This window comes from Vidua macroura, chromosome 11 (genome assembly GCF_024509145.1).
Source record: "Vidua macroura isolate BioBank_ID:100142 chromosome 11, ASM2450914v1, whole genome shotgun sequence".
Taxonomy (NCBI): Eukaryota; Metazoa; Chordata; class Aves; order Passeriformes; family Viduidae; genus Vidua; species Vidua macroura.
Window position 1 is genome coordinate 18,501,423 of NC_071581.1, and position 27,789 is coordinate 18,529,211.

General features: G+C 43.4%; 1 protein-coding gene across 2 annotated transcripts in view; it reads left to right on the plus strand.

The window, feature by feature from the left end:
* CMIP (c-Maf inducing protein) overlaps positions 1–27,789 on the plus strand; it is a 130,653-nt gene that overhangs the window by 88,135 nt on the left and 14,729 nt on the right. Inside the window, exons 4-13 of one of the 2 annotated variants that reach the window (XM_053987198.1) lie at positions 7,647–7,808; positions 8,978–9,019; positions 11,644–11,724; positions 13,050–13,130; positions 16,363–16,466; positions 17,028–17,132; positions 17,900–18,253; positions 25,705–25,770; positions 26,834–26,860; positions 27,299–27,347. In XM_053987198.1, coding sequence (XP_053843173.1) covers positions 7,647–7,808; positions 8,978–9,019; positions 11,644–11,724; positions 13,050–13,130; positions 16,363–16,466; positions 17,028–17,132; positions 17,900–18,253; positions 25,705–25,770; positions 26,834–26,860; positions 27,299–27,347 — 1,071 coding nt within the window. The remainder of the gene's footprint in view (positions 1–7,646; positions 7,809–8,977; positions 9,020–11,643; positions 11,725–13,049; positions 13,131–16,362; positions 16,467–17,027; positions 17,133–17,899; positions 18,254–25,704; positions 25,771–26,833; positions 26,861–27,298; positions 27,348–27,789) is intronic. The other variant, XM_053987199.1, reaches the window with a different exon arrangement.

Here is a 27,789-nt window from a genome sequence, read left to right on the forward strand (position 1 = left end):
ATTCTGCAGAAGATACCTAAGTAACTCAGGAGGGTTTAAACTCAGGTTTAAACTTCCTCCTCACCAGCCTGCAGCTAGGGCAAACCTTTCCTGTATGTCTGGGACAATTGTGTTGATAAACTGTTTTGAAGTTCATTCTCCTGCCCAAGATAAGGAGGAAAAAATGTTGTGTGACTTCTACGTAGTAAAAAAAATCAAGCCAAAACACCCAAATGCTCATGGGCAACATATTTTAGAATATTTCTTCACTTGGGGAGTTGTCACATGGAATTTTCAACCCAAGATACCAGCTTGGTCTCTACCAATGCTTTTTGCAAGCAGGGAGTGGCTTGTACTTCTGCTGGAGTATCTGCAGTCATAGTGAAATTCCGCATAGCCAAAGCAACATTAAAAACAAACCCCAACTTGGCTCTGGTACGAAAAATACGGAACAGCAGTTGCTGTGTGCAGGATGAAAGCTGATGTTTTGCCAACCTGAAGTGTAAAGCTGGTGCTGGAACTGGGGCCTGAAGAATGGGAGCATTTGCCAAAAGGAAATGGAAGCAGGGATGGAGGGTTTCGGGGAATGCATCAGCATCAGCCATGCCAAAAAATGTCTCCCCTGTGGACAGGTCTGATTACAAGAGTAACCACATTAGCCCAGGCAAAGTGCAGCTGGAGCCACCATTGGCTTTTTGCATTTTCTAGCTGGGTTTATGGCATCTCAGATGCAGGAATGAGGTAGAGCTGGGTTTGGCTCAACCAGCTGTGTTCCTGCATCTTACAGAGACTCGAGGGCTGTGGAGGGAAGACAAGGCACCAGCAGAAACAAAGCACAGCTTCTTTTCTTGGTAGTGGGGAGTTCTGCCAAGGATGACCTCTTCCCTCCCTGCTTAGGGAGGCTAGAAGAAAGCCACAATTTTTGAGTTGCTTTCAGTTTTTGGAGACACACACACACACTGCATTTGCATGCAGGTTTGTCTTCAGTGGAGCTCATGAATTTAATGGTTTTAGTTTTCTTCCTTTCCCTTGGCTAGAAAATCCTTCCTGTTCCATCCTCTCATCCCCTGTTGTTACTGAAAGATATCTTTGCAGCAGTGTTGAGCACATCAGAGAGCAGAAGCCCATAAGGATGGGCAGTCAGTTGACAGCTGTGTGCAAAGGAGGTGGAGCTATATATATATGTAGATAAGATATATAATATGCTTCGGGAGCAAGTTCTTCAGTGCATTAATGTTGCAGCTGCCCAGTGTCATGCTGAGAGGTGACTGAGGAGCCTGCCCTGTCATCCCCCCTTTGTCCCGTGTCCGCTTTGCACTTCTCTTGGATCAAGCAGGAATGCGATTTATCTCTGTTCCATGCTTTTAAAATTGTGTTTATTTCAGCATTCTTTCCCTTTGCAGTGGTACTGTCCCAGTGGTACCTGAGCAAAGGACAAACGCTGCGCCTGGGGGAAGTGCCTGTGTGGTTGTTCCAGCTCGTGCATCAGTAACAGCTGAACCCACGTCACCCCTTGCTGAACCCAGTGAACTCTGGCAGCTCTGGGACAGAGCTGACCTGAGCCTTGGGGGGTTCTTGCCTGGCTTGGTGAGATCTGGAGCAAGGTGGCAGACACTGGTGGAAAAAAACAGGTGAATCAGGGTAGACTGGAAGAGGTGGTGGCCGGAGATGGTGAGATGGGGAAGCACAGCAGCAGGGTGTTAACATTCAAGTTGCTGCAGGCACAGTGCCTGCCAGTGGTGTTTCTCCTTGGGATATCAGGATCCAGCAATTGCCTTGGAGGCCTGAGGCTCAGAACACTTCAGTTCTGCTCTGTTCCTGGCTTGCCATATGACCTCAAGGAAATCACCTTGGTTTTCTTGGTCTTTCTCTCCTTCTTGCTTTTAATCATTAGACTGCGAGCTGCTTGGGGCAGAGAATGTCACTGGGTGAATTTACTCAGGCCACAGATTCACAGGTGCCAGTCTCAGTGTAATAAATAATGGTGATTTTACCAGGATCTTTTTTATATGAGTTGGCAAAAAATGAAGTGTTATTTAGACCCTGAGTGAGAGTCAGAAGAGCTTATCCTATAATATTTCCCTCCATTTCTCTGGCCTGTGGCAAGGAATTTATGGGAAGGTGAGCCCCAACCAAGGCAATTGCATTCAGAGAAGCAACTGAAGCAGAGAACTTGATGCACTACAGCATTTTGCACTGGGTAGAATGAAATATGCAAAATATGCTGTGACCTGAAAATATGGTGGAGAGCAAAAGTTTGCTGCTGCTGTTTGGCAGCATATCTCTATTTTAGAGAGCAGCACATTAGTTTTTCTGTACAGAACTTTCAGAAATTCAGGACGAGTTTGATTACTGCAGCACGAGCAGTTTGAAGTCCCTGATTTAGAAAAGTTTCCATAATCTCATCCCAGCCCTTTGCCTGGATTGGGACTTTCTATAGACTTAGTCTTTTCAGGTAAGTTTTTTTTTTTTTTTTTTTTTTTCTTTGCATATTGGTATATGTTGCAGGTAGGACTGTAGTTCCAAAAGCTTTCAGTGGATTCAGCTGGTGATTTGAGTCCATCTCCAACTAGCAGAGAAAACTCTGTTAGCAGCAAGTTAACCTTAGGTATTTTTCAGAATACCATGAAGTAAGTGATACCTGCTAATATTAAAAGCAGAATACGGGTGTGGCTGACTTTTGGGATGCCGTGCCCTCTTTGTTTTCATGAAGATAATGAGTTAAAGGTCAAAATGCCAGCAGGTGATGCTGCAGAATACATGGTGCACCTGGGCTTTGTAGGACAGGCCAACACGTGTGTTGGACATCGCCAGCAACTCTTCCTCTTCCTTGTTACGCAGCATTTGAACAAAATGTTCTGCTGTAGTGGAGAAAACCTTTCCAGAGTGTGCTCTCTGTGTTGTTTTTATCTCTGCAGATTTGCATCTAGCAAGAGGCACCTCCATTTTACATAACCACTGTCAACATCAAGTGTAACACTAGCCCGTGTCATCCGTCCCCGCAGAGAGCTGGGGGGACCTTTGTGCGGGAGCCTGACCTTTTCCCTCTTGCTGGAGCTGCTCTCGTTGCTCAGCAAGAAATAAACAATTGCTGGCACCCACAGCCCTCCAGGGCAGCGCCCGTTCCTGCAGGAGCTCCAGCCTGTCCCGTTCCTGCAGGAGCTCCAGCCTGTCCCGTTCCTGCAGGAGCTCCAGCCTGTCCCGTTCCTGCAGGAGCTCCAGCCTGTCCCAGGCTCCAGCCTGTCCCTATAGGAGCTCCAGCCTGTCCCGTTCCTGCAGGAGCTCCAGCCTGTCCCGTTCCTGCAGGAGCTCCAGCCTGTCCTGTTCCTGCAAGAGCTCCAGCCTGTCCCGTTCCTGCAGGAGCTCCAGCCTGTCCCGTTCCTGCAGGAGCTCCAGCCTGTCCCGTTCCTGCAGGAGCTCCAGCCTGTCCTGTTCCTGCAGGAGCTCCAGCCTGTCCCGTTCCTGCAGGAGCTCCAGCCTGTCCAGGGCTCCAGCCTGTCCCATTCCTGCAGGAGCTCCAGCCTGTCCCAGGCTCCAGCCTGTCCCTATAGGAGCTCCAGCCTGTCCTGTTCCTGCAGGAGCTTCTCTGCTAAAGACTCAAGCCATCCTTTGCAGGCTGCATGTGGTAAAGGGGGAAGAGAGCTAGAATTTAGCAGGCTCTTCAGCATTGGGGATGGCCATTAATTTTCTTTATGTAATGAAATAGTATTTGCTAATGGGAAGACAGGTTCCTGAGAGTACAGAACGTTCTCTGGCTGGCAGTGGCAAAGCAAGGATGAAATTTTGTCCTCAAAAAGGCTAGCTTCATTTTTCCCTTTTTGGATCAGGTGTGGTGGCTACTTTAAGATGTTCCTAACATGAAAGGTCTTGCTAGGGCTGAATAAGGCAAATGTTCCATCCTGGCTGATTTGTGCATTAGAGTCCATTTTCCTTAGCTGTTGACTACATCAGTATTATCATTCTTGTCCAAGAAAGTGGTGTATGAGCAAGGACTACAAAATGAGGCTGTTATAGGATAGAAAAATATACGATGATCTTACTTTAAAAAAGCTGAAAGTTTCCTAGGCTCTCTTGAACATCCTGTTCACAGCAGTGTTCAAAGGCTTTTGAGCACTGATGGTAGAAGTGACTGCTTATAGATTTTTGTCACATATCCTAGCTTAATAACTCTAGAAAAGTAATTTTTCATATGTGGACTTCAGTTCTTTCCTCCTGTAAAAGAGGATTGAGACTTAGGTCTTGGAGTTTCTGCAAGACTTAATTAATTAGAGTGATTTAAGAATGAAGGATTCCCTGTCAGTGTCACTTATTCTCCTCATCCTGCTTCTTCTGGGTACTTAACAAATTCAGTGGTTTTCCATTGAAAGTCAGCATTGCAAGATTTTGGAGTGACACTGGCTGTGTAGCTCTGGCTGGTCAGTAACTAGGAGGGTCAAATTCCAAGTTGGCATGTCTTATTTTCACTCACATAAATTTTCACAGGAGCTGCTGCTTTTTAGTGAAATCCCCCTAGGAACTGGATTCCTACCCTGGTATTTTTCTTGTTCAGGCTATTAATGATAAATGTTGTGTGAATTTTTTCAGCAACTTGAAGGCATCTTTTACACCTACATCCAGGGGGAATGAACTCTTGGACTGACATTCTTGTTCTCCATGTGGGTCTTTACCAGGCAGCTTTGTTTTTCAGCTTGTGAGTGATTGTTACTCCCTGCTCCGGAGCCAGCACAGGTAGAATGGAGCAGATGGCTCAGTGTTGCCTAAGTGCTTGCTGAGACACAGCAAATTGCTTCTGTAACCCACTGATAGGTTTCAGGCTTTAATTGAGGCTTTCAGCAAGGCGCTCACCAGTGAAAAGCATTCTGCTGAGAAAAACAGCACTGTAACCATGGCCAAAGGTTCAGGACAGCAGAGTTCAACCCTCTTGGGGATGGCTTCTCTATTTATTTATTTATTTTCTGCTGCTTTCCCACCATCATTCAAGACTCCTGTAATGTCATTCGCAGGCTGCAGCTCAGTCTGTCAGTGCCACTCAATCCTTTGTGCTGGAAATGTGAAGCACACACTGATAAATTTGGATTCTGTGCTTGCAGCAGGCTCGGTGTGTCTGCAAAGGTGGCTGTTCCCTGATGCTCCCTTTGAGTCCCTGCCTGCCTGCCCTGCAGGAGCTTTGGTTGGTCTTCCCTGCATGGCAGCGGGTAAAGCTCCTGCTGCCTCCCCTCTGATGTACGTCAGCATCATCAGAATTCTGACTTGTAATGGACATCTCTAAAAGGGAAAGAAAAACTCCCTTCCTCCTCCCTCACTCCAAGCAAGACTGGATTTGACAGCAAAAGAAGGATATTTGTGGTGGAGTTGTCTGAGCAGTGTCCTGTTGGGCAAGAGTTTCCTTCAGCAGCTTCCCCTTAGGCTGAAGGAGCTGCTCTGAAAACGAGTTGTAACTCACCCAAAAAGGGGCAGCCCAGAGAGGCAGGGATGCAATAACCCAGTGATCTAACTCTCATCCTCCCCCTGTCCCCACATTTTGTCAGCTTCTAATTCTGCTTTGAGTTTGACTTCTCCACAGTACAGGGCCAAGGGGTCAGTTTCAGCATTGGAAATTGTATCTTTTGAGCCAGCTTGGTTTAGTGTCCTCAACTAGTCAGAATGGCATTGTTTCCAGTTTAAAAACTGTCTAATTAGTCAGAAAGGAGTTGTTTCCAGTTAAAAAAAAATGTCTGGTTGTCTTAGATTTAGTGCTGGAATGGGTCTAACAAAAAGACCCTAAATAAAGGCACTACATGAATAAGAGAAATTAAATTCTATGATTGAAGTTTCCTAAAGAGTCCAAGAAATCTGTGATGTAGAAGTAGTGCTGGTAGCTTAAATTCACCGTTGGATTTGCTCTGTCCCAAGGATCTCAGAAGAACAAAGATTTTCGTGCAGTTTTGAAATCCCAGCCATATTTGATAATGTCTGCAGCATGTTTTTATGTTCCTTTAGCTTTTCAGTGGCTTAAAATGCACTGGAAGTGTGAACTAGACTGCCAGTGTGCTTTTGTACTTGGCATGAATTTAATTAAAAAGATAATTGGATTGCTTTATCAGCCTTGACATGTCAGCCTAGTGCCACTCTCCTCTCCCCCCTCTAACAATGCTGACAAACCCAGTGCATATGAAATCTGTATTTTTCTGCATTGTTCTCTTCTCTTGTGTTTCAGGTGGGGGTTCAGAGGTGACTGTTTGCTGCTGGGCAGTAGATCTGCTCCAGGGTGGGAAGGAAGTGGCTGATAAGCAGAGAGCCAGCGTGGTCAGGTGGTTCCTGCTGGGGCTGCCCTGGGCCAGCGCGGGGGGAAATGCCAGGAGCCACAAAGCTCCAAAGCAAAACAAAGCACACAGGCCCTTTGCAGTCCCCTGCCTGTGTTAACACTCATGTATAGCCCAAAGCATGCAGCTGAAATCTGCAAAGCTGCCCAAAATGGGCAGTGTATGTGATTTTCATGGAAATGCTGCTGAGGAATGCAAGATCCAATTTTAGTGCAAAACTCTGATGTTTTCATGTAAACATGAGTGCCCAGCCGGTGCTGTTAAATAAACCTGAGCATGTGTCCAGACTTCTCAACATCCCTTTTTGCAGAGGACCAGGCTTGTGCAGAGAGGGGAGTGGAAGGGCATGTGAACTAAACACAAGTGGGGTCCTGGCAGTTGCTGTCCCTCAGTGCAGAGCTCCTTCCCTGCCTCTGGCACTGCCTCCAGGCTCTTCTGGAGCCCCTCCTGGCTCTCATGTGCCCTTCATGTTGTTTTCAGAAGTGACATTTGAACACTCATCATCATTTCCTTGAACTTGTAGAGTGCCACCAAGCCACCTTTGGGAGTTCAGGTGGTTGGGTTTTCTCTAAAGATTGGTTTTCATAATATAAAGCAGCCTCTGTCCCAGTAGTTTGTGGTCACATGGCTGCTGAGGAGTAAGAGTTGTCCTCTGCTTATCCAGCTGGTCTGTGGATGGGGCAGTTGATGAAATAGCTTGGACAGGGTCAGGGGCATGCAGGGAACTGGGGCAGATGGGGTTAGGCAATCAGGAATGCTGTTCTTGAGAGTGGAAATGCTGTTGTATGGAAGATCTAGAGACTTAACAAGTTGGCTTCTGTTACAGCTGGAGGGTGGCATCATGACTTTTCAGGCTCCTTCAAGACAAAAAAAATGCCTCTTGGTCTATGAGGCTTTTTTTTTGCTTTGGTAAAATTGATTGAAATGCATTCTGAATGTGAATTCACATTCAGAATAAAGGATCTATAAGAGTGATGTTTTGATGGCCTCTCTCTCTCCCTCCCTTGCTTAATGAGTCTCTTAAAAAGAGCTTAAGCTTTAGAAACAGTTCAATAGCAGGTATCTGTTGCTAGCCTGAGGAAGAAGATGTTTGTGAGAGGAGATGATGAAAAGAAAGATGCTTTGGAGTTAAAAAAACCCTCATTTTGAAATGAAAAGAATCATGGTTTCTCATTGCTTCCACAGAAGAAACTGGTTTTGACATAAAAGGTTTTCTTGTCCATTTAAATGTTTCAAGTACAGCTTTTCAGCCACCAGAAAAGGCAGAACTCGACATACAGAGCAGCTCCCTTGGGCAGCAGGAGGCACGGCTGCATTCAAGGGGTTTATGGTGGTGTCAGTGTGGCCCTTTCATGTGTCTTGCAGAAGAAGATTTACAAGTACAAGAAGGTGCTGAGTAACCCCAGCCGCTGGGAGGTGGTGCTGAAGGAGATCCGGACGCTGGTGGACATGGCACTGACGTCCCCGCTGCAGGACGACTCCATCCACCAGGCACCCCTGGAGATTGTCTCCAGGCTGCTCTCAGAGGTACCTCAGCAGGGCTCCTGTTGCTCTCAGATGAGAGACAAACAGTTAAAAGTTTGGGGGTGGGTTTTATTTTAACTTGGGCTGTCAAAATTCTGCCTGCGAGTCTGCTCGTGACTTCTGCTCACTTGAGTGGAGTTTGCACTTGCTGGGGAGAAGGAAAATTTGACCCATCTTACGTAGATTTCTAGGAAAAAAACAAGCCCTGTTAATCTTGTGTTTGTTGGTTTGGTTTTTTTGGTTGGTTGGCTTTTTGTTTCTTTGGTTTTTTTAATTATCTATGGTAAATTTACATGGGTTTAACTCATGCCTTAAGTCAGTGGTAAAGCTCCCTTTGACTTCTATTCCATTGGCTTTGCTTCCATGACCAATAATTTTTGTATCTATATATATACACAGACCAATAAATTAATTGTGTAGCTATTTTATTTTTACTAATTCTGGTAAAGAAAAGCGTATTTCTTGAGAATTATCTATCTTCCTCCTACAACATCTGTTTCAAATATTTAACTTTTCATAGACAGGAAATGTAATGCCAAGCAGGCTCTTCTTGTCTTAGTTCTAATGTGATAGCAGAAAGATTTATATAAGCAAAAAAATCCACTATTATTTTTTCTTGCAGTAGGCAAAAATCTTAGCAACTCACACCACTGTAACCTCTGGATGGATCATGCTGCTGAAAAAGCACAGAGCAAACTCTTCTGCATAGGTGGTAGCATAGGTGACTTCCAGTCAATTTATTGGCTTTTCCTGGTACCATCTTTAAAGAAAGAATTTTGGGAAAACTGGCCACAAAAAAACCCCACCACACCAATCCTTTTAATAATTTCTGTAGAGACAGAAATTATTATATATACAGCTTGTCCTAAGAAAACATTTTAAAGAAATGTATTGCTGGCTTTACTTTCTCATCTGATTGAGACCTCTGGCATCCTGGTGTTAGTGTGCTGAACTGAAGGAGCAATGAAGGCTTGCACCAGTCCTCACAGCAGGCACTGCACCACCTCCTTTAGGAGGGTGATTTTAGTGCCATGGTTTTTATTCAGAAAATAACCAATTGAGTCTTGAGCCTTTCTCCTTGTGTCTGGTGGTAGCTGGGGACTGTGTGTGCTGATGTACCAACTCAAGAGTGCTCTTCCTTCGCTCATCTTTCTTCTATTCAACTCTTTCAGAACAACAACCTAACCACTCAAGACCATGAGAGCATTATTGTGGTGAGTATCTTTCTGTCAAAAGCTGAGGACAAATCTATATTGTTTGATAACAGTTCTCTTAGTGCCTGTCTCTGCCCCACTGAAGTAGGGCGAATGTGAAAGCCTTTCCACCAATGCTGCTGAGCTTAGGCAGGAATGAAAACCATTTGTCTGTTTTTTGTGTGGCTTTGTCAATTTTCTATTCTTGTTTCATAGATGAATTACAATAAAGCTTTCTCATCAGTCTGTGTGAGAGAGCACAGCATGCTGAGTGTTAACAGTGTCTCCAAATGGCCTCCTTAGGAGGCTACACAGCAATATCCATATCTGTAGATGTACTTTAAATAGTCAAACTCCATCATTTCCAGATGTGCCCTATAAAACCCTTAGGCTAAGTAGTTTCCTGAGGGGCTGATGCTACCATATACAGAATGTCTCCATTGCTGAGGGTATGTGAGCAAGGGATTGCTCTTGTGTCATTCCAGTTTAAATCCCTGCTAACTTACTTGTAAAAATATCCTCTTCAACTTTTTTCTTTTTTGTAGGTCACATTTATTTAGACATAGAAATAAGTGAATCAAATGGCAGCTCTGTTGCTTGTGAAACAAACTATAAGATCTCAACAGTTTATCAGAGAGGTGGAACTTGGTTCCTTATCACTGTGATTTAATTTCATTCTTGGGTAATTTCCAGATTTTCACAGTAATCTAATCTAGAGCCTCACCACCACCTGATTGTATCACATCCCTGTAACTCTTTCTGCAAAATGACAAGGTGGCAGGTAGCTGCTAGTAGGTGTTAATTGTGTTTAACTGCTGTGTTTAAGATACCCTTTTAGCTGAAATCAGCCACTGAGGGAAGTTTCTGAAGTAGCATTTACTTATCTTTGCTATAACTTTCATTTAACTTTAGTGCCAAGGGTAGTTCAAGCCCCCAGTTACAGCTGTTTGTTTTTGGGGGAAGGAATTTTTAATAAAATATGGAAGGTGGCCCATCTGTGAGCAGGGAAGGTGAACCTGGTGGCCTCCAAAGGTCCTTTCAGCCTGTGTTGTTCCTCTGTTCTGGCTTCTTCAGTTCAAGTCCTGCCCTCGTGTAGGTTGTGCCCAAGCCATTAAGGAGCTGGCAGTTCCTGGGCATTCAGTGCTCACTGCCATTACCCAGATAACCTGGGCTATTCCTGGAAAGAATTGCTAATACTGTGTGTTTATGTAGCATGTGGAAAGTACACAATGCTTGGGACCAGCTTTCCTTGTCTGGATGGTGCTGGGGCAGGTCAACATCCCAACCAATCCCTTCCTGCTCAGGGTGGGGACGCACGTGTCGCCACGGCTGGGCAACGTGGCACAGCACGTGGCTGCTTTTGGCCATGGCACTCGTAAGGAAAACACAGGAAAAGGTCCTTTCAGGCTGTCAGTCTTCCACACTGACCACAGAGGCAGAGCCATAACCTGCTTGACTGTCTCTGTTGTTGTTATCCTGAAGAAAACAATCCCAAAGATGGGTTTGGGAAAGAGCTCAGCTGTTGGATGGGGGAGTGAGGATGTTCTGGGCTCATGGATGGGGTTGTGTTCTCCATCAGTCCCCTGTGGCTGGGCCACTGCCAGAGGAGGAGTGAACAGTTGCAGAAGGGTGGCATGTGATGAGTATCATAGTTCTGACATGTAACCAAACAGAGCTTTGCAGTTTGCTTGGGTTTTGTTGTTAAAATCCACACTAATCTTGACCTGTATGTGTGACTGTGAAACACAGCTACTGCAAGCAGGCTCACAGGGCTGAGTAAGGACATGAGAGGGAGAGCAAAAACCAAACAGGCTGCCTTAGTAAAACCCCAGGTGCCATCCAGATAAAATATCTGGTGTTCAGTTGCTTAATACAAAATGTCCTGGCTGCTATGTTTAGTGTTTTACATTGAAATGGGCACTGGGAATCCCTGTAACTGAAGAGTGGAAAAGCCTGAAGGCACCACCACATAGAATATATTATTCTGGTACCATTTTCTAGTTTACAAAGGAAGTAACAGCAGCATAAGTTCATTACCCCCTCAGTGGCAGGTATGATCTCCAATGTGTTTACCCAGCACAAGCACATTGGTTTTTGTAGCAACAAAGGAATGGTTGATATCAGCTTTTACAAAGTTAGATTCTTGATTTTGATAAATAGGGTCTTCCCAGGTAAGAGCAGTGCTAGGTTGCTTTTAGTGAACTCTTTTTCACAAAAAAAGAGGTTGAACTCCTTCACAAAGGGTATGTGTGTGTGGTGATGTTCAGTTTTTTTTCTTTTAGGGAGATAGTGAATAGTGAAATAGTGAGCCAGATTCATCCTTGCTTTATTACATCCTAAAGCAAAAATGTCTGCTCCTGTTTCCATTTAAACCATTATAAATACTGTACTCCTTTGCCCGTTTTACATATTTCCACTGATGTAGTTAAAAGCAGAGTTTTCCTGAGGATTCATAGCAGAGGTGTGCTTGAGCTTACTTGTAAAATAAATACATGGCCCACCTCTAATTTCTCTATTGATGCTTTTGTCCTTTTCTAAAAGTGAGCTTTTATCCCCCCAAGAAAAATACTTCCCTGCAATATGCTTTCTCCAGTTGCTGCCTTGAAATGCAAATTTTTCTCTTTTTTCTCCCTTTCTTTTTAAAGGCAATTGCACCTTTGCTGGAAAACAACCATCCTCCTCCTGACCTCTGTGAATTCTTCTGCAAGGTATCATCAGAACGGGAGGTTGTTTTTTTTTCTTTCACTTCTTACCTCCTGCCCAGATTGAGTTCAGTTTTTGGTCAGCAAGCAATGATACTGGAATGGTGAACAGCACCATTATGATAAATACAATCATATGCTTAGTATATCAGAGTGTTTTGTCCTGATACTGTGTGAGAGTTAAAATTTTGAGACTCCCACAGCTCAGTCTGGGTACAAGAGGTGTCCTACTGCATGCTGTGTTCAGCTAATGCAGAAATCACTGGAGCCACTGTGTTCAGGTGTGTGTAACTCAGCCCTTATGGTATTTTGTCATTGGGTAATGGCAGTGGGAAGATCATAAGGACTCATCCATTTCCCTGGTAAATCCATGCTTCTGCTGCAGTTTGTATCCTTTATCCATAAACTTCAGAGTACTTTGGATTGCAGACCTTTTAGATTTTAAAATAACTGCTTTTCCTCAAGGCCTCTTTGTGTTTCAGTTTTGAGTCTGCTTAAATTTGCTTGCTGATGACTAAGTATGCATTTGTCAAACATTCTGAATGCTGCTTGTAATTCCCATCCAGAGTTATTCATCAGCTTCTTCTTCCTACAGAAATGGAGTCAAGTTACAGAAAACTCCTCTGACTTGAAATTTTATAAGCACTCTTAGGTCATCAGTAGCCTCAGACTTGAGGCATTTGTATTCCTGATTTGTGATTTTTTGCTTTAGACCTTTCTCAGAGATGGGCACCCAATTTTCTGTAAATGTGTGTGATGGGTGTGTATAGTTGCAGGAAGGGAAACAGGTTATGGACTTCCCAGAACAGAAGTGGACAGGGTAATGAGAAGGAGAATTTATCTTCAAAATCGACCGTCTTGAGCAGGGGTTTGGACCAGATGACTTTCACAGCTCTTTCCCAACCTAAATTACTCTGATACATTATGATTATATATTTCATCCTGTGATGGGAGAGTGGGTTGTTGGTACCTTCCAAGATCCACCACAGGTTTGTGGTATCCCAGAGAAAGGAGGTTTGTGGCATTACAGTGCCTGTATGATCATATCTTCCTGTCCACAGCCCCTTTCCTTTTAAAACTATTGGCAATAAGACCCCAAAATGGTACATTGCAGTGAGTTTTGGGAAGAATGGGAATCTGCAGTTTGTGAGCTCCCATGGGAATCTTCTACTAGATGCCAGCAAATCCATAGGAATGAGCAGTGTTAGGAGTGGCTTAATCTCAGGAAAGATTAATTTAGCCCCTGGATGTTGTTTACCTTGGGGTAATCCATGCATGGGGTGTGAAGCCAGGGGATGCCCATCTCCATGATTCCTGCAGCTCACACCATGACCTGTTGCTCCTTCCAGCACTGCCGAGAGCGCCCGCGGTCCATGGTGGTGATCGAGGTGTTCACCCCAGTGGTGCAGAGGATTCTCAAACACAACATGGTGAGTGCACGTGCCACGGGAGCTCCAGCAGTTTGGAGAAGTTTTACTGCCACACCTTTTGTGATCAGCAGCTGCTCTATTGCCTGTCATGTGCTGTTGTATCTAAATCTGCCCCCCAAAGTGTGAATGCTGCATGTAATTGTGTGTTACTTCATCAGTGCAGAGCTAATAAGCTTTCTGTGGGATCCTCAAAAACATCTAAGCAAAGCCATCTTTTGAGGGATGTTTCTTTTGGCAGCAGTGCCAGCATATGCAGCTCCAGCTCATTCCCACCTGGCCCTTGGCTCCTTATTTACTCCCTGCATGCCATCCTTGCAGTTAAAACAGTTTAAAATCAAATAAATAACAAAAGCAGAATGGGAACTTTGTTCATTTTGAGCTCAGCCCTCAACACTTTTTCTGTAAGACACCACCAGCCCTCTTGGTTTCCATTTTTCTTTAGACCATGTCCAGTGAGTTCTTACCTTGGTTTCCTCATTACAGGATTTAGGTACTCTGTCATTTTATGGCTGTTCTTACCCAGGCTTTCTCTCTTCTCATTGCTGATCAATTCCTTGTCAGTGTTTGAAATATATGCCCTGCTTTGCTTTCCACCCTGTAGACCAGATTCCCCTCCCCCAATTTCTGAAAATGTTCTTACATGGTCCATATTACTTTCCTAATAGAGGTCTGGGATATTTACCAGCTCTCCAGCTTTTGTGGCATACTAAGTTTCCTGCCAATGTTTTGAAGTTACGTGAAGAAGTTTTACTTCACAATGCAGTGGCAAAGAATAACAAATAAATAAAATCAAATATTTAAGGCAGTTGATTTGGCTGTGAGCTCAAGGATGAACCTCTGTAACTTCATAATCAACTTCTTTTCACTAACATATAATTTTAGAGATCATCCGTTGTCATGCTGTGATTAGCATGAACCCAGTAGAAAACACTTCATATTTCTTATTTTCCCAATCTTATTATTTAACTCCCTGAGTTTACAGAACTAGGTAGAAAGCCCAAGATGGCAAAAAGGTCATATTCCTGGCTCTGTGCCAGCACTCTGCAGACATGTAAACATTTTTGAATATTCTGTAGTGTTCAGTGAAATATTCTGTAAATGTTATTCTTGGATTCCAGACTGATTTTTTTTTTAAAGCATCCAGAGCTCTTGAGGGGTCTCAAATAAAATCTAAATGCATAGTGTAATGCTTGTATTTGGTTAGCTTCAGAGAATTGGGTATATTTACCATACTTAACATTTGCAGATTGAAAATCAACATGTCTGTACCGCAGTGTGTAGTTGGAGAATTTATGGTGTCAGGTATTAATTGGAGTGGATTTGGGCACTTTACCACTCTCTGGGGACTTCTGTACTGAATAGTGCTTTAGAGAATGTGTGTGTGTGTGTCTGTGTGTGCACATAAATTAAGTTACTCTTTAGGGGGACACTAAACTTCATCACCTCAGGAGGCCCTGTGCAGTCCTTGGGGCAGGAGACTGAGCTGGCTCTTCCCACCTTTGCCTCCAGTTTGTTCTGTGGCCTTTGAAAATTTCCAACAAGTTTTGCTCCCCTGTTTTCTACCTATAAAATGGGGAAAGAGTGTCTCATTTATCTCTGATTTTAACATCTCAGAAGAACCAGGGTGGGTTTTTGTCTTGGTGATAATACTGGTTACATGCAGGACTGGAGGCTGTTGTGTGCTGAGTTATTTGAGGAGTGCTCAGCAACCTCCCAGACATTTGGGTTTTAGCTGTTTGTAGGCTCAGCCCAAATGTTTGAATATAAACCCTTCCTTCTTTTTTCTTTTTATTTTTTTTGAGCAAACAGTGATGGTGGTGTGTATTGTTCTGTGCTTGGTATGTGATATATTAAATTTAGAGAGATATTTTATTTTACAAAGGTTGGCAGTGACATCCTCTTTATGATCTCTTGGACTTTGAGTCCAGCTTCAGTTAGGACACCTAGACAGGCTGAAAACTTTCATAAGCAAATTGCAGTTGCAAAAGCTGTCTTGCAAGGCATGTTCATGAAATTAATTAAATGTTCTATGAAGCACACATGGTCTCCTTGATCCTGCCCCTTGGATCAAGTTGCCAGAAGGAGCTGTTAAAAGTTTAATGATGTTAATTGTAATGATGTGGAATTGCCCACGGTCCCTTTGCTGGGTGAAGTTACCAGGCAGCCATTCAGTACCAGCAGTGACATTTAGGGCTTGAAAGAGACATTGCTCAGCCTAAACTTGTTGTCAAGTTTTTGGTCATTTTCTCTGGCTGTAAAACTTACCTGGTATTAATACAGGTTGTTCTACAGAAGTGCCTGAAACCAAAATGATTTAGCAGAAGGTTTCAGTGCTCTGGGAGTTTATCATCCCTTTTGCAGACCACCACTAGTTCATTACCATTTGTGGCATTTCTTTAACATTTCAGTTGCCATGTATTTTTTTCAGGATAACTTCCACAGGCAGCTGCTGGAGGAATAGTTGGGAGTGCTTGTTTGTCCTCAGTGGACCTTGTTCCCCACTTGGAAATTCAACTCTGTAGTTCTGCAACACCTGTGTAATAAGGTTACACCTGTGTAAATGTGAGGAAATGTGCTGTGGAGTAACACTCACCAGACAGCAGAATTTACTCCTTTCACATCTAAAAATAGCAGGTGATGTGAGGGGATGCAGGATTTCAGTTAGCAGGTGCCTCTCTGACTGCAGGATTTAAAGAAAGTGACTCTTGAGCTCACCTGTCAAATTCACAGCATAGCTGGAGTAAAATCCGTGGCAAAAAACTGATCTCTGGTTTTGTACTTGATTGCGTATTGATAGCATGTCAAAATCATTTTCTCTAAAACCAGAATAGATACCCATGCCAAAAATGGAAATAATATTTTTTTGAGTTTTATTTCTAAAAATCTGCAGTTAGGAGTGGAAACAAAAGCGCCAAATAAAAAACGTATCTCAAAATCAAAATATTAAGTGAAAACTGCAAAACAAACATAAGTATAGGTGAGATGTTTTGGTTTTTAGCTGTTTGGTTCATTATACAGAACCTTGTTTTCAAAGTGGGTATAAAGGAGAGATTGGAAACGCTGTCATTATTAGTGGGGAGAGCATTACTTCAGTGTACAGAGATGCTCTTCTCTTGAAGCTTGTCAGCATTATAGCAATGTGAATTCAGTTGTGCTTGAGCTGGATTCTTTTGAAAACCTACAGTTTCCATGTGCATTCACCATCTTCACTGAGTCTCTCCTTCTTGGACAGGATTTTGGGAAGTGCCCTCGGTTGCGCCTCTTTACTCAGGAGTACATTCTGTCTCTGAATGAGCTGAATGCTGGAATGGAGGTGGTGAAGAAGTTTATTCACAGGTTAGTTACATTTAATTTATGGTGTATTTCCAATCCTGTGTCAATGCTTTGGTGTGTTACTTCTCCCAGCCCTGCTTTACTGGTTGTTAACAGTAGCTGGTGCTTTTTGTACTGGCAAATAAACAAATAAATCAAAAGCCCATCAGGCAGTGTTGCTGAAGGCTCTTTTTCAAAATGCTAGTTCTCAGATAAGTCTAGGGTTTTCTGCCTAATTCTGCACTGCAAGCTGATGGACTTTGCTGTGCGTATGTTCTTCATGTACATTTAGACTCAAAGCCTCTGCAGAATGATTCAAATTAACTTCCAAGCTCATCATGCCCACTCAAGTGTGAGATTTGGGGAGGACTTCAGGGATACCACATCAATTAAATCGATGATTCAGCTTACCCTTGTTCATAAGTAGGGCCACTGGATTTACAGGGTTAAAATATCTCTCTGTTATGGCCCTTCTGAAGATCCCCCAAGGATGCCTATCCAGCTCTGTCACCTCATTCTGTCTGACTGGTTTTGCCCACAGGAATCTTGCTTGCAATGACATAATCTTGTTTTTTTGTTTCCCAGCATGCATGGTCCAACGGGACAATGCCCACATCCCAGGGTCCTGCCAAATCTCGTAGCTGTGTGCTTAGCTGCCATTTATTCCTGTTACGAGGAATTCATCAACAGGTCAGTATGAATTCCCAGCTGACCACGTGTTCTTCACAGACAGGATCAGCGTGGGATGGGTGTGCTTGAAAACCTGAGAGAAGCTGAACCTTCCTTCCCTGGTGCTCACCAAGGGAATGAGGAAGGGCAGGAGTGAGACCTTGAAGGAAAGGTTCTGTGCAAATCCCTGTGTATCTGGAGCTTTGAACCCGAGCTGGTTTCACAAGGCTGTCTCCGTTATTGTGGAAAATCTGATTCCTCCTCGCTGCAAAATAGACGCCGCAGTTCTTGACACACGAGCCAGTTTCCAGTAGACACTGAGGGTTCCCCTCTGCTATGTTTCCTGTTTGTTTATGCCTATCTGACTTTCCTCATGGTAGAGCACGGACAGGGGCTGCTCAGTGTCCAACACAAATTCCAGACACGAGGGCTGCAGACAAATGTCTGGGCATGTACTATAGCCAGATACATACTTGGGCATGGATTCTGTTACAGCTTTGCACGACTTGGACAGGAAAGTTCACCTTTAGACTAAACTCTGTCAATTAGAGTAATGAAAAGCTCAAGTCTTTGTCAAATAGGGGCTGCAGAGCAGTCCTGTTGGAGCCTTTTAATGTTTTTAATTGATTTTAGTAATCCGATTGCACAGAAGAAAGCCATCCGGTGGGCTGGGGTGAAGTGCAGTGGGAAATGGCAAAAAATCGTGGCTTCTCAGTGTTGCACTCTCTCTCCTGCTCTCTGCTGGTATGTCTGGCTACTGAAGTGATTTGTTTCTTTCTGAAATTCAGTCGGGACAACTCGCCAAGCCTGAAGGAAATTCGGAATGGCTGCCAGCAGCAGTGTGACCGAAAGCCCAATCTCCCCCTCCGCCTTCTTCACACGAGTCCTGACCTGGTCTCTCAGGAGGCCACCTTGACTGAATCCCGTCTCAAACCAGTTATTGTCACTTCCAACGAGATCCACGTGGAGGTGGAGCGCAACAACACGGCCAACCAGAAGATGACAGCCGGCGTTGGCAACGACAGCGAGCCCAACCTCATCGACTGCCTGATGGTCAGCCCCACCTGCAGCACCATGAGCATCGAGCTGAGTGCCCAGGCAGACAGGATCCTGGGCTGCTACGTGGAAATACTCAAGATGCTGTGAGTGACTATTTTGAACAGCTTTTAGAACAATGTCATCTTAACGTTGGGCGGGGGGGGGGGGGGGCTTTTCCCACAGGCCTGTTGTCTTCAACATCTGTGCCGAGCCAGCACATGGTTATAAATCTTAACTCCAGCTCTGGAGAGTCCAGCCTTTGAAAGAGGCATCTGGCACTGCCAAGATGTTCTAAAAATAGCATTAGTAGGAAGATGAAAATGGAAAGCTTATTTGTACATTGAGCCTCAGGCATTTTACAGAAGACGGGATGTTGGTGCCAGTGGTTTCTCTTTTTGTTCTTGGCCACCAAAAATAAACAAAAAAACCTATTTGTTTCCTCTAGGGCTCTTGGGATTGCCTGAGACAGAGCCAGAACAGGCAGGTCTGTGCAGTGATAGGCAGCACCACTGCCCTGACGTTTGCAGGAGTTGGATACTGTCATTGTTGTTCACTTAGATGTTCTCCCGTCTTGTGCTTGTAGAAGTTTTATGAGTTATTCAGATTTGCTTGTGTTAGAGTGGAGTCTCTGTCCAGTTGCTTTGGTGCAGCAGACCTGTATTAGACCCTGGGTGTTCAAATAAGTCTTTGCCACAAAATGGTGGCAACATTTGCCTGCAAAATGGCAGCAAATGGTGGCAAAATTTGCCTGCAACTGGCAGGCAAATCTCCTGAATATCTTAAACAGGAATATAAAGGAAAATGTCCTTCAGGAAAGGCTTTGTTTTAATAAAGGATAAATAAAGGAAAAGGAATAACAGAAAAGGTGGGCTGCAGAATGGGAACTTGTAATCGAAGTGCGATAAAACAACTTTGTTGACTTTGACAGCTAGCTCGGAGTTGCAGTATGTTTTGTGGCAAACTGTTAAACTTCTATATTAATTATTTTTAAACAGTGTAAGGCCTAATGAAGTCATAGTTGAACTTTCTAGAATCCAAGACGTGGGTGAAATCTGGACTGTTCTGTAAACCGTGAGCATGTGCCTACACTGCAGACAAATGCACATCGGGGGGTACACTCTCAAGGAATAAAATGAAGTCAAAGTGCTGTGGTGGAGGATTTTGTGAAGGTTTTTGTCCCACAGTTTCTTTTTTTTCAAAATACATAGTACAGATTTGCAGCATCACTTTTCCACTCACTACACAGCTGACTTGCAGTTGCTTAAGCACTCATTCAAAACTGGAGACAGGACAAGTGAACACCAGATACTGTTCCCATTAGATTCTTGAGCAGGAAGTTGCTGTGAAGGCTAATTTTGTATATTTTTTTTCCCCTGTGGCCTAGGTTCTTCTGCCTTTAAAAATGATTGCATTAAAAAAAGCACAGCATCTGAGTTTGCTTCATCTGGGGGCTTCTAAGTCTCCACGCACCCAGGTGCTACATTAAACATGTCATGTATTTATTCCTGTCCCCTTGACTCTCCCTGTTTTCCATAAACACTGAGCACTCTCCCAGTCCTGATGCTGGTTTGGATGCTGACTCACTAAGCATTGACGGTTTTGGTTTCATCATGCAGCTGACACACACTTATAAACAAATTCACAAATGGGCATGTTCTTCCTCACAGTCTCTCCACTTTTAAACATTTGATATGCCAGGTCCCAATTCCCATTTAATTTGCTACACAAAGAGCTCGTTTCACTCCATACCTTAAAATAATCTATTTTTTTTGATGCGTTTCCTATCTTTTTAAAAATCAAGTTGTTTAGCAGCAGCAATGAAAATAGGAATGTTTTACTGTTAGAGGTGTTGTAGGTGTGGGGCAGCTTTGGGCCCTTTTTATGCTTGTACAACAGGAGTTGTGAAAGGTGAAACCCACAGGATGTGCGGAGTGAGGGACCAGTGATAACATAAAACTGCAACTCTCCTCAGAGTGCCAGAGCCCACACCCTGCTTGGGAAATCACAACCTATGAGAATATAGGGCAGCTCCTAAGGCAGAGCTCTGGCTGTAGCTCCACTCATTTGAGTTCCCTTCCATTCCTGTTCATCCCTTGATCTTTTGGGTGCCTGAAAGCAGTAATGCAGAATCTGCTTGCTCCTCATTCTGCCACTGGCTCACCGGGAGGTCTTAGATAAGTCACTTTTAAATGCCTCATTTTCCTTATTTGTAAACTATAGGTAAAGATTTTCAATGTTGGTTTTTTTTTAATGCTGAAACCAGTGATGGAAAAGCATTTTAGAAGGACTTGTAGTTATTACCAAAAATACAAGATAATGCTGTTGTGATGCTGATTACTTTCATGCTCTAGCTCTTTCTGAACAAAGGGTTTCTGTTGCATGAAATACTATTACTGTACTTTGAAAATCTGAGAATATGAAGAAAGAGAGTTGAAGAACATGCCAGTAGGAAGAAAACATTAATTATAAAACAACTGTTATCCAGGAGCTGAGCTCTCAGCGGGCATTCAGTAAAATAATGTTCTTATTAGTAGGAATGGTAAGCCAAACATAAATAAGTTGCTTAGCATTAAGTTTGATTGTTCTTTTAGGTGTCTGACTCAGTATCATCTTCAAAACAAGAGAGTCACCATGGATGATATCTTTTTTACATAATTAACTTAGGGCAGCAGGGAGTAATTTATTTAGGCAAATTTTAATTATTGGAAGTCTAGTAAATAAGAATTCTCAACAGAGGACATTTTATTGTTCACCTAACTCTTACACAGTGCTTACTTTTTGGGAGAAACACTCACTTCTAATAGCAATGAAGATGTTATTTAACAATCTCTGTAATACTTCACTTTTTGCACAGAAAGCTAAAAGGGCAGTTTAGAAAGTTTGTCTGTGGGGCTCTTACAGCACCTAGAACATCTTTGACCCTTTTTCTAATGTAGTTGAGTAACAAAACACAATTATTGCATACTAAAGGGAAATAGAAAATCATGATTTTGAAGATCTTGGCAGATGACCCAAAGTCTGGGCAGATTTTAAAGGAGACACAGTCTCTAGGGTAACACAGTATTTTGGTCCTGCAGTCAAAAGTGGATCAAACTTCTGTGTCAATATTCTGTAACTCATTCTGGACTCTGATAGTGTTACTGACAGCAGCCAGTGTCTCCTGAATGCTACAAGTTTTAAACTGGTGCGTAGAAAATGCACTAAGTTAATTGAAAAATTTCTGTTCATCATATTAAATTAGAGGCTCTGAGAACAGCTCGGCATTGCCCAGCTCCTACTTGCATGTTAATGTTTCCATGCATTTGGGAATGTCTTGTACAGTACAGAGTTGTACTTGAATAGAACAACCATGGTTAAAGAAAGTTGCAGTAGAAGGGTCTGTGTGTCCACTCCTTGGGCTGGAGAACTTCAAAGTTTTCTTCCACCTGAAGGACCCCACTGGTTCCAGGGGGTGGGAAGACCCTTAAACTGTCTGCAGTGAAATCTAGGTCAGCTGGTTGTGAGACCCCTCTTGGGGAAGCTCTGTTGGTGTTGTATCATAAACTGTTACCCTTTGTCTGTGTTATTTTTTTGTTTCCATGGCTGCCTGTAGTGGCAAGGGTCCGTCCAGATGTCCAGACTCTTGTACCCCTCTCTGGGGCCAGTGTCACAACCTGTTTTGGGCAACCTTGTGTTGCTGTTTCCTGATGCTTCCATGCCAACTGTGAGCAGTGGAGCCCATTTCTGTTCTCAGCAGTCAGGGCAGAACCTTTCTAGGGTTGCAATAGTGCTAAATTTTCTTCTTTTGAAAAAGCCAAACAAGCCCATCTCAACAGAAGGTTGAGCATGAAAAGGCACCTCAGTGTTTTGCAGATAGGAGGTTTGTGCCTTGTATTGACAAGGAGTCTGATGAGGCTTTTTCTCAGCCTGTCCTGGCACCCTGAGCTAAACCTGATGTCATACAATTCAGGGAATTGAACCTAGAGCCAGGGAAAGAAGGGATCAGGTACATGTCTGGAGGTATGGTCATATTGACATATCTGACAACAGAGGTTACCTTGTCAGTCTGCTCAGTCTGGAGAAGAAGCTGCTTCCCAGTAGTTGCTCTTGTCTCTTCATTTCCCCCAAACCCTGAGGACTTGGGGCTTGCAGTGTCTCAGAGATGAGAGCCACAGCTTTCCAAACACGAGCATCCACTGGAGCTTCCCCTGGCTGCTCTGCATTCCCCAATAGGTCAGTGGCATGCTCTGAATATCCCAAGTGGATTATCCTATGTCATGTTTATCGAGGTTGCCCTGGGCTGCTCGTGTGTTTTGGATTGTTTGTGCCGCACATGACGTGCGGGCAGGTTTTCATTTTGGTGAAAGGTGATCCCGGGGAAGGAAAATGTATTATGTTGGCAGGCCAAGAGCGATGATGGCCCAGAGGCAAAGTCACTGCAGTCAGGGATTATTTAATTAATATGGTTGTTCTGTGCCCTGGCCAGTCCCCTGGGACAGTTTCAGGGTGAGGGAGGCTGTATGCAGTGGCAGGTGATGGCTCTGATCTGTCACCGCCTGGCCCCGCGACCCCCACGCGCTTCTGGGAACCCGCGGGTCGGGCTGCAGCCTGGCTGCTGTGCTGCTCACCTAGAATTGCAAATCCTGCAAAAATCAGAGCCAGGGAGCTGTTCTCCCCCTTTCATCAGGCCAGTCCTGGGATCTGAGCTGTGTGATGAGTGTTGAGCCCAGCGCCCTTGGACGAGCTGCGAAGGGAGTTTGTCACAGGCGCTGTCCCAGGATCTCCCTGTAGCTCTGTGCTCCCTCCTTCTCCTGGCCCAGCCTCTTTGTCTGGCTCATTGCAGTGGTTGTTAACTGCAGCCAGAACTAATCCATCTCCCTTTCTTTCAATGCTTCAAACACTTCTGTCTTGTGCTGGAGCTTTGAATGGACTGAAAAAAAAAAAAAAAAAAAAAGAAAAAGGAAAAAAAAAAGAAAAGAAAAAAGGAACTGTCTGAAATGAAAGAAGAGTGTAGATGAGATGAGCACAGACAGAAGGAAAATGTTTTTGAAAAGGGAATAGGTGGGAGGAGGAGAAACACTGTGGGCTTTTAATAAGTAGTTTAGTTTTATTCTTGTGCTGTGTTTGTTTCATGTTTCCTAGCTCAGATTGAAGGGATTACAGGCTGTGCAGATTTTATGTTCAGGTCCCACTCATGCAACCAAATTTTATATATTTCAATAGGAGATGGTTTCCTTCCTTTCTTTCTTTCTTTCTTCCTTCTGCTGGGGAAGCAGACTGATTTCTTTTCACTGCCCTCTCACAGGCCTGCCCTGCTCCCCAGCTTTGAGAAAAGTCAGTGATACTGTCCCATTCTGTCTGCAGTTTCATTCCATTGCAAAACAACTTTTTTCTTACTCTTGCAATTTCCTTTGAAGCTCAGCCATGAAAAGTTGATTGGTTCATATTATTAGTAATCACAACTCTCCAGATTGCTCAAGAAGGAACTTCAGTGGTGTAACACTTAGCCTGGGATGTCACAGGAGCTAAGCCTCAAAGTGGCTCTCAGCTGTTAACCTTCTGTTAGAAAAGATTTGTAGGTGCTGTATCTCATGTGGTATGAAGCACCTTTAACACCTCTGGATTTTCTAACTCAGGTTTTCACTTCTGAGTCTCCCCTGCTTAAAAATCTGCTTTTAGTGCTGTTTTTATTTACCAATAAAATGTGTTGTTCTTAGAATAAAATCAGCTAGGAATTTCTAAAGGGTATGTACATTTAAATAAAACAAAATGTCTGGACTATGTTCTCACACCTGACAAACGTGGTAAGACCTGTGGCACTTCTCAGGGCTGCAGCTATAGATAGGTTGCATCAGTTCTTTCCTACAAGAAACCTGGCATTTTAACAAGAGACTTTTAGCTGAACCTGAACACAGGCCAGAGTTCTGTGTCACTGACCCATTCAATGTGTCTGTAGGTCAGAAACAATGAATAATCTTGTAGATAGCTTTAATTAATCAGAGCTTTGTTGAAAGAACCCAGAAAGCTCATCTTAGAGGTGCTGTGTCAGAGGTTTCCTTCCATTATTTCAGTTTATGTGACAAGCCCCATCCTTAGGTGTGTCATGATACTCACTTTACACTGACTAAATGGAAAAACAACCCCTGTAATGAAGTCCTGCTTCATGTCTTGCTGTTCTGAGACATTAAACAGAGTTGATCATCTTCCTTATTTGTTCAGTGGCTAAGCAGGTGAGGGACTTGTTGTCTCTGGAAAGAACCTTGTGAATAGGTGATCACAAAGTGCTCTTGCTGCCACTGACTCACACTCACTTCAGGTTTGTGAGACACCCCTTGTCTCAGAGTTGGCCCTAGTAGAACAGAATTTTTCATGGAGGAGAAAATTAAGTTCACTGGCTTTTAGCACAACTGGCATGGGCACGAGGTTTCTTTTTTGGATTACTGTAACTTCACATGTGCTCTTCTGGTTCTTAATGCACTAAACCACTTTCAGGTCACAGTGGTCCTCATGGGTTGGTTGCTTGCATGACATAGCACACATTGTGTAACCTGAACTCATACTGCTCTTGGGCAAGTGATAACTGCTTCCCTGGTTGATTTTTACATCACAATTCTCCATTCAGGTAAAACTTCTCTGCATGTTGCTTCTTAAGAGAACCCTGCTCATGCATTTAAATTTTCTGTCTGTGAACACATCTTTGTGGATTGTCCAACATCATGTGTATTACTAGTTCATGGACATTTCTGGGTTTTGTGGTTCAAAAGATGGATGAGACTTTTGGAAATGCATCCATCTTCAATTTCTCTGAGCTAGAAGTTTCCCTTTGCAAAACTGCATTCTTTTGGAACAGTTCCTGTGCGTATGTTGTCTGTCTGTAATGCTATCAGTAGATACTGTCCATTTGAGAACATTACACTTCGTTCCTTCCCAAAGACACACCACACTTTTGTGCCAAGTTTCCAGTAAGCTGCAGCCAATACTCTGGTTTTTAACACTGAAATCCAAAAGGTAGCAGCACTAAGAGGAGGTGGCAGGCGTTGTTTCTGCAGACATCCCCAGGTGTATCAGTCCATGTGAGATTCACTTCTGTGTGTACTCGTTGGTACTAATGGGACTGAGAGCCAGGGTCTGGGCTTTGGCTGGTGGGTTTTGTGTCAGAAATGGATTTGGGGGCATCTCTGTTTTTGCTAATGGGCTTCTGTCTTATAGCAAAGAAAATTTCCAGTTAAATGTAGAGAAGAGCTTTAAATAGCAGTGGCCTGGTAATTGCTCTACCAACTTACATGAAAGTATTACTTAGTAATTAAATGTCAACAGGTTTCATAAACAGCAAATGTCTTTGAGTTGACATAAAGAAGGCCTCTCTGGAGGTTACTGTAAATACCAGATTTATTGTGTCTCAATGGAGAATGTGCTGGAAATGGAAAGGGAAATGTCACTGTAGATTTTGAGAGTGCTTCAGTAAACCAGAAAGGGTGTTGGTGCCCACAGTAAAAAGCTTTTAACTCCTTGAACTAACTGTTGGCAAACCATACTTAAAACCTGGTAACCTATTAACAAAATGTTCATTTTGCAGGTCAGATTATGATGACTGGAGACCAGCCCTGGCCAGCTTGCTTCAACCTATCCCATTTCCCAAGGAGTGAGTTTGCACTGTCTTTTTACTGGCTTGTTCTTGTTACTGTTTTTTTATGGTGAAATATACGTCAAGTAAAAAGTGATGGTAATAGGAGCTTTGTGCCTCTAGTATTGATTTAGAAACTGAAGCTGATTTTGGCTGATGCAGAGGGATGTGAAGCCCTCCCCACGTTCGACTTCCTTCCCCATTTCTCTCAGATGATCCTGAAAAGAAAATACAGTTAACTAGAGACAGGCAGACAGGAAGGGGAGAAAAGCTGGTGAGGAGGAGAGCAAAGTGAGAAATTTAGTGGGGGAGGATGCTTTACTGGCGTCACAGAGACTCCTGTCATTTGTGTTCTGCATTAAATGAAGAAGCTGCCCTATGGATCAGCCGAGCTCCCTCGGAAGCCTGTTAATGAACAGTGGTGTTTATAAAGTGCAGACCTCCACAGACAAAAATTGCAACCTGTAATTGTACAATTTGCTAGCTTGTCACATCCCCTGATGACCTGATGTCTTGAATCACAGAGGTCTAATCCTCCATGCCAGGTTACCTGGGCTACAGTGAGAGCTTGGAGATAGGTAACAGAGACATCATTAAGTCAAACGTGAGTCTTGGGGGAGCTGTAAACCATAGCCTGATCCAAGGCACTTCACAAAATGACCATTAATTGCTTTACTCATGTATGATGCTAATTAGCTGCGACCATACCCTAATTGCCTTGCAATTAAAGAATACACCTGGCTCTTGGAGGTAGGCAAAACTCTGTAATTATATAATGGCATTGTAAGTCTTTTACTTTCTTCTGACCCAAAGCTCCTACTGACATTAGTCAGACTCTTGTCTAAGACAGACTCAAGAAAAGCTACAAGATTTGTTCCAAGTAATTTTCCCTTCTAGGTTAATGAAAGAGACTTTATCTGATTTTTTTGAAACTTTTTTTTCTGTCTTATGTGCTGCAGTTGCTTAGCAAGTCCTTTTATTATCTGGAAAGAACTGAAAAGTGCTTGTTTGGTTTTTTGGGCTTTTTTCCCCCCTCTCTCCTTTCTCTCAGATCCTCATACTCTTCTGTTTTGAATTTCAGGGCTCTCGCACATGAGAAATTCACAAAGTAAGTTTCTGGGCTCCTTTGTTTTATTGAATAAATTCTTGTATTAGTCAATAATAGCAGCGATGCATTATTCAGTATTGTGTCTCTAATGGCTTTTATCTGTAAAGGGCTGTAGGCATGTTCTGTAGCAATAAAAAGTTCTCTTTGTAATTTATTGTGCTAGCAGGAGCCCAAGGACTAAAGCCACTGGGTGCTGATAGAATTTACAAAGGAGTTTGTCAGTGCACATCTCTGAAACATTTTCTAGGTTATTGTGAGCAGACACTGTCCTTGGTAATCACTTTTAGGCATTATATGTCCTTTCTGTGGAAGGAGTTCAACGTGTTTCTCTCTAAAGTCCATTAATATATATAATTTTAGGTGTTACTCAAGAGAAATGTGATACCTGTGCAAATACTGCAATCAGCAGCTTGTCCTTCTTACTCTTATTTTTTCCAGGGAGCTGAAATATGTGATTCAGAGATTTGCAGAAGACCCGAGGCAAGAAGTGAGTTTGTTGGCAGTTTACACAGAGCATTAGTTGGAGGGATTGCAACTGCACTTGTTCAGATCTCTCCTTAAGTAGTTTGTTCCAAAACACGGTGTGGTTTTACTCTGCCTAGGGCTCTAAGTAGTAGTGGCCACTCAGGGTGGTTTATGTGTAAGGTTTATGTGTTGTCACCTCCTTGTCTGGCATCAGCTGATGTCCTTGTTCTGCAGTAAACTGCAGACCAGCAAGATTTTCACCCTCTCTGGGGATCACTCAGAGCTTTTCATCTTCCATACTAAAAAAAAATGGAAGCAAAATCCATGGATCCACGCAGCTTACAAAATAGCAGGTTTTGTGTAGCTGTGTTTCAGCTCTGTTGTGTGCAAATGACCGTAATTCTCATGAATTGGCAGCAGAAAGGGGTGGGAGTGTGTTACTGGGGTGAGAGTGTTGCTGCAGC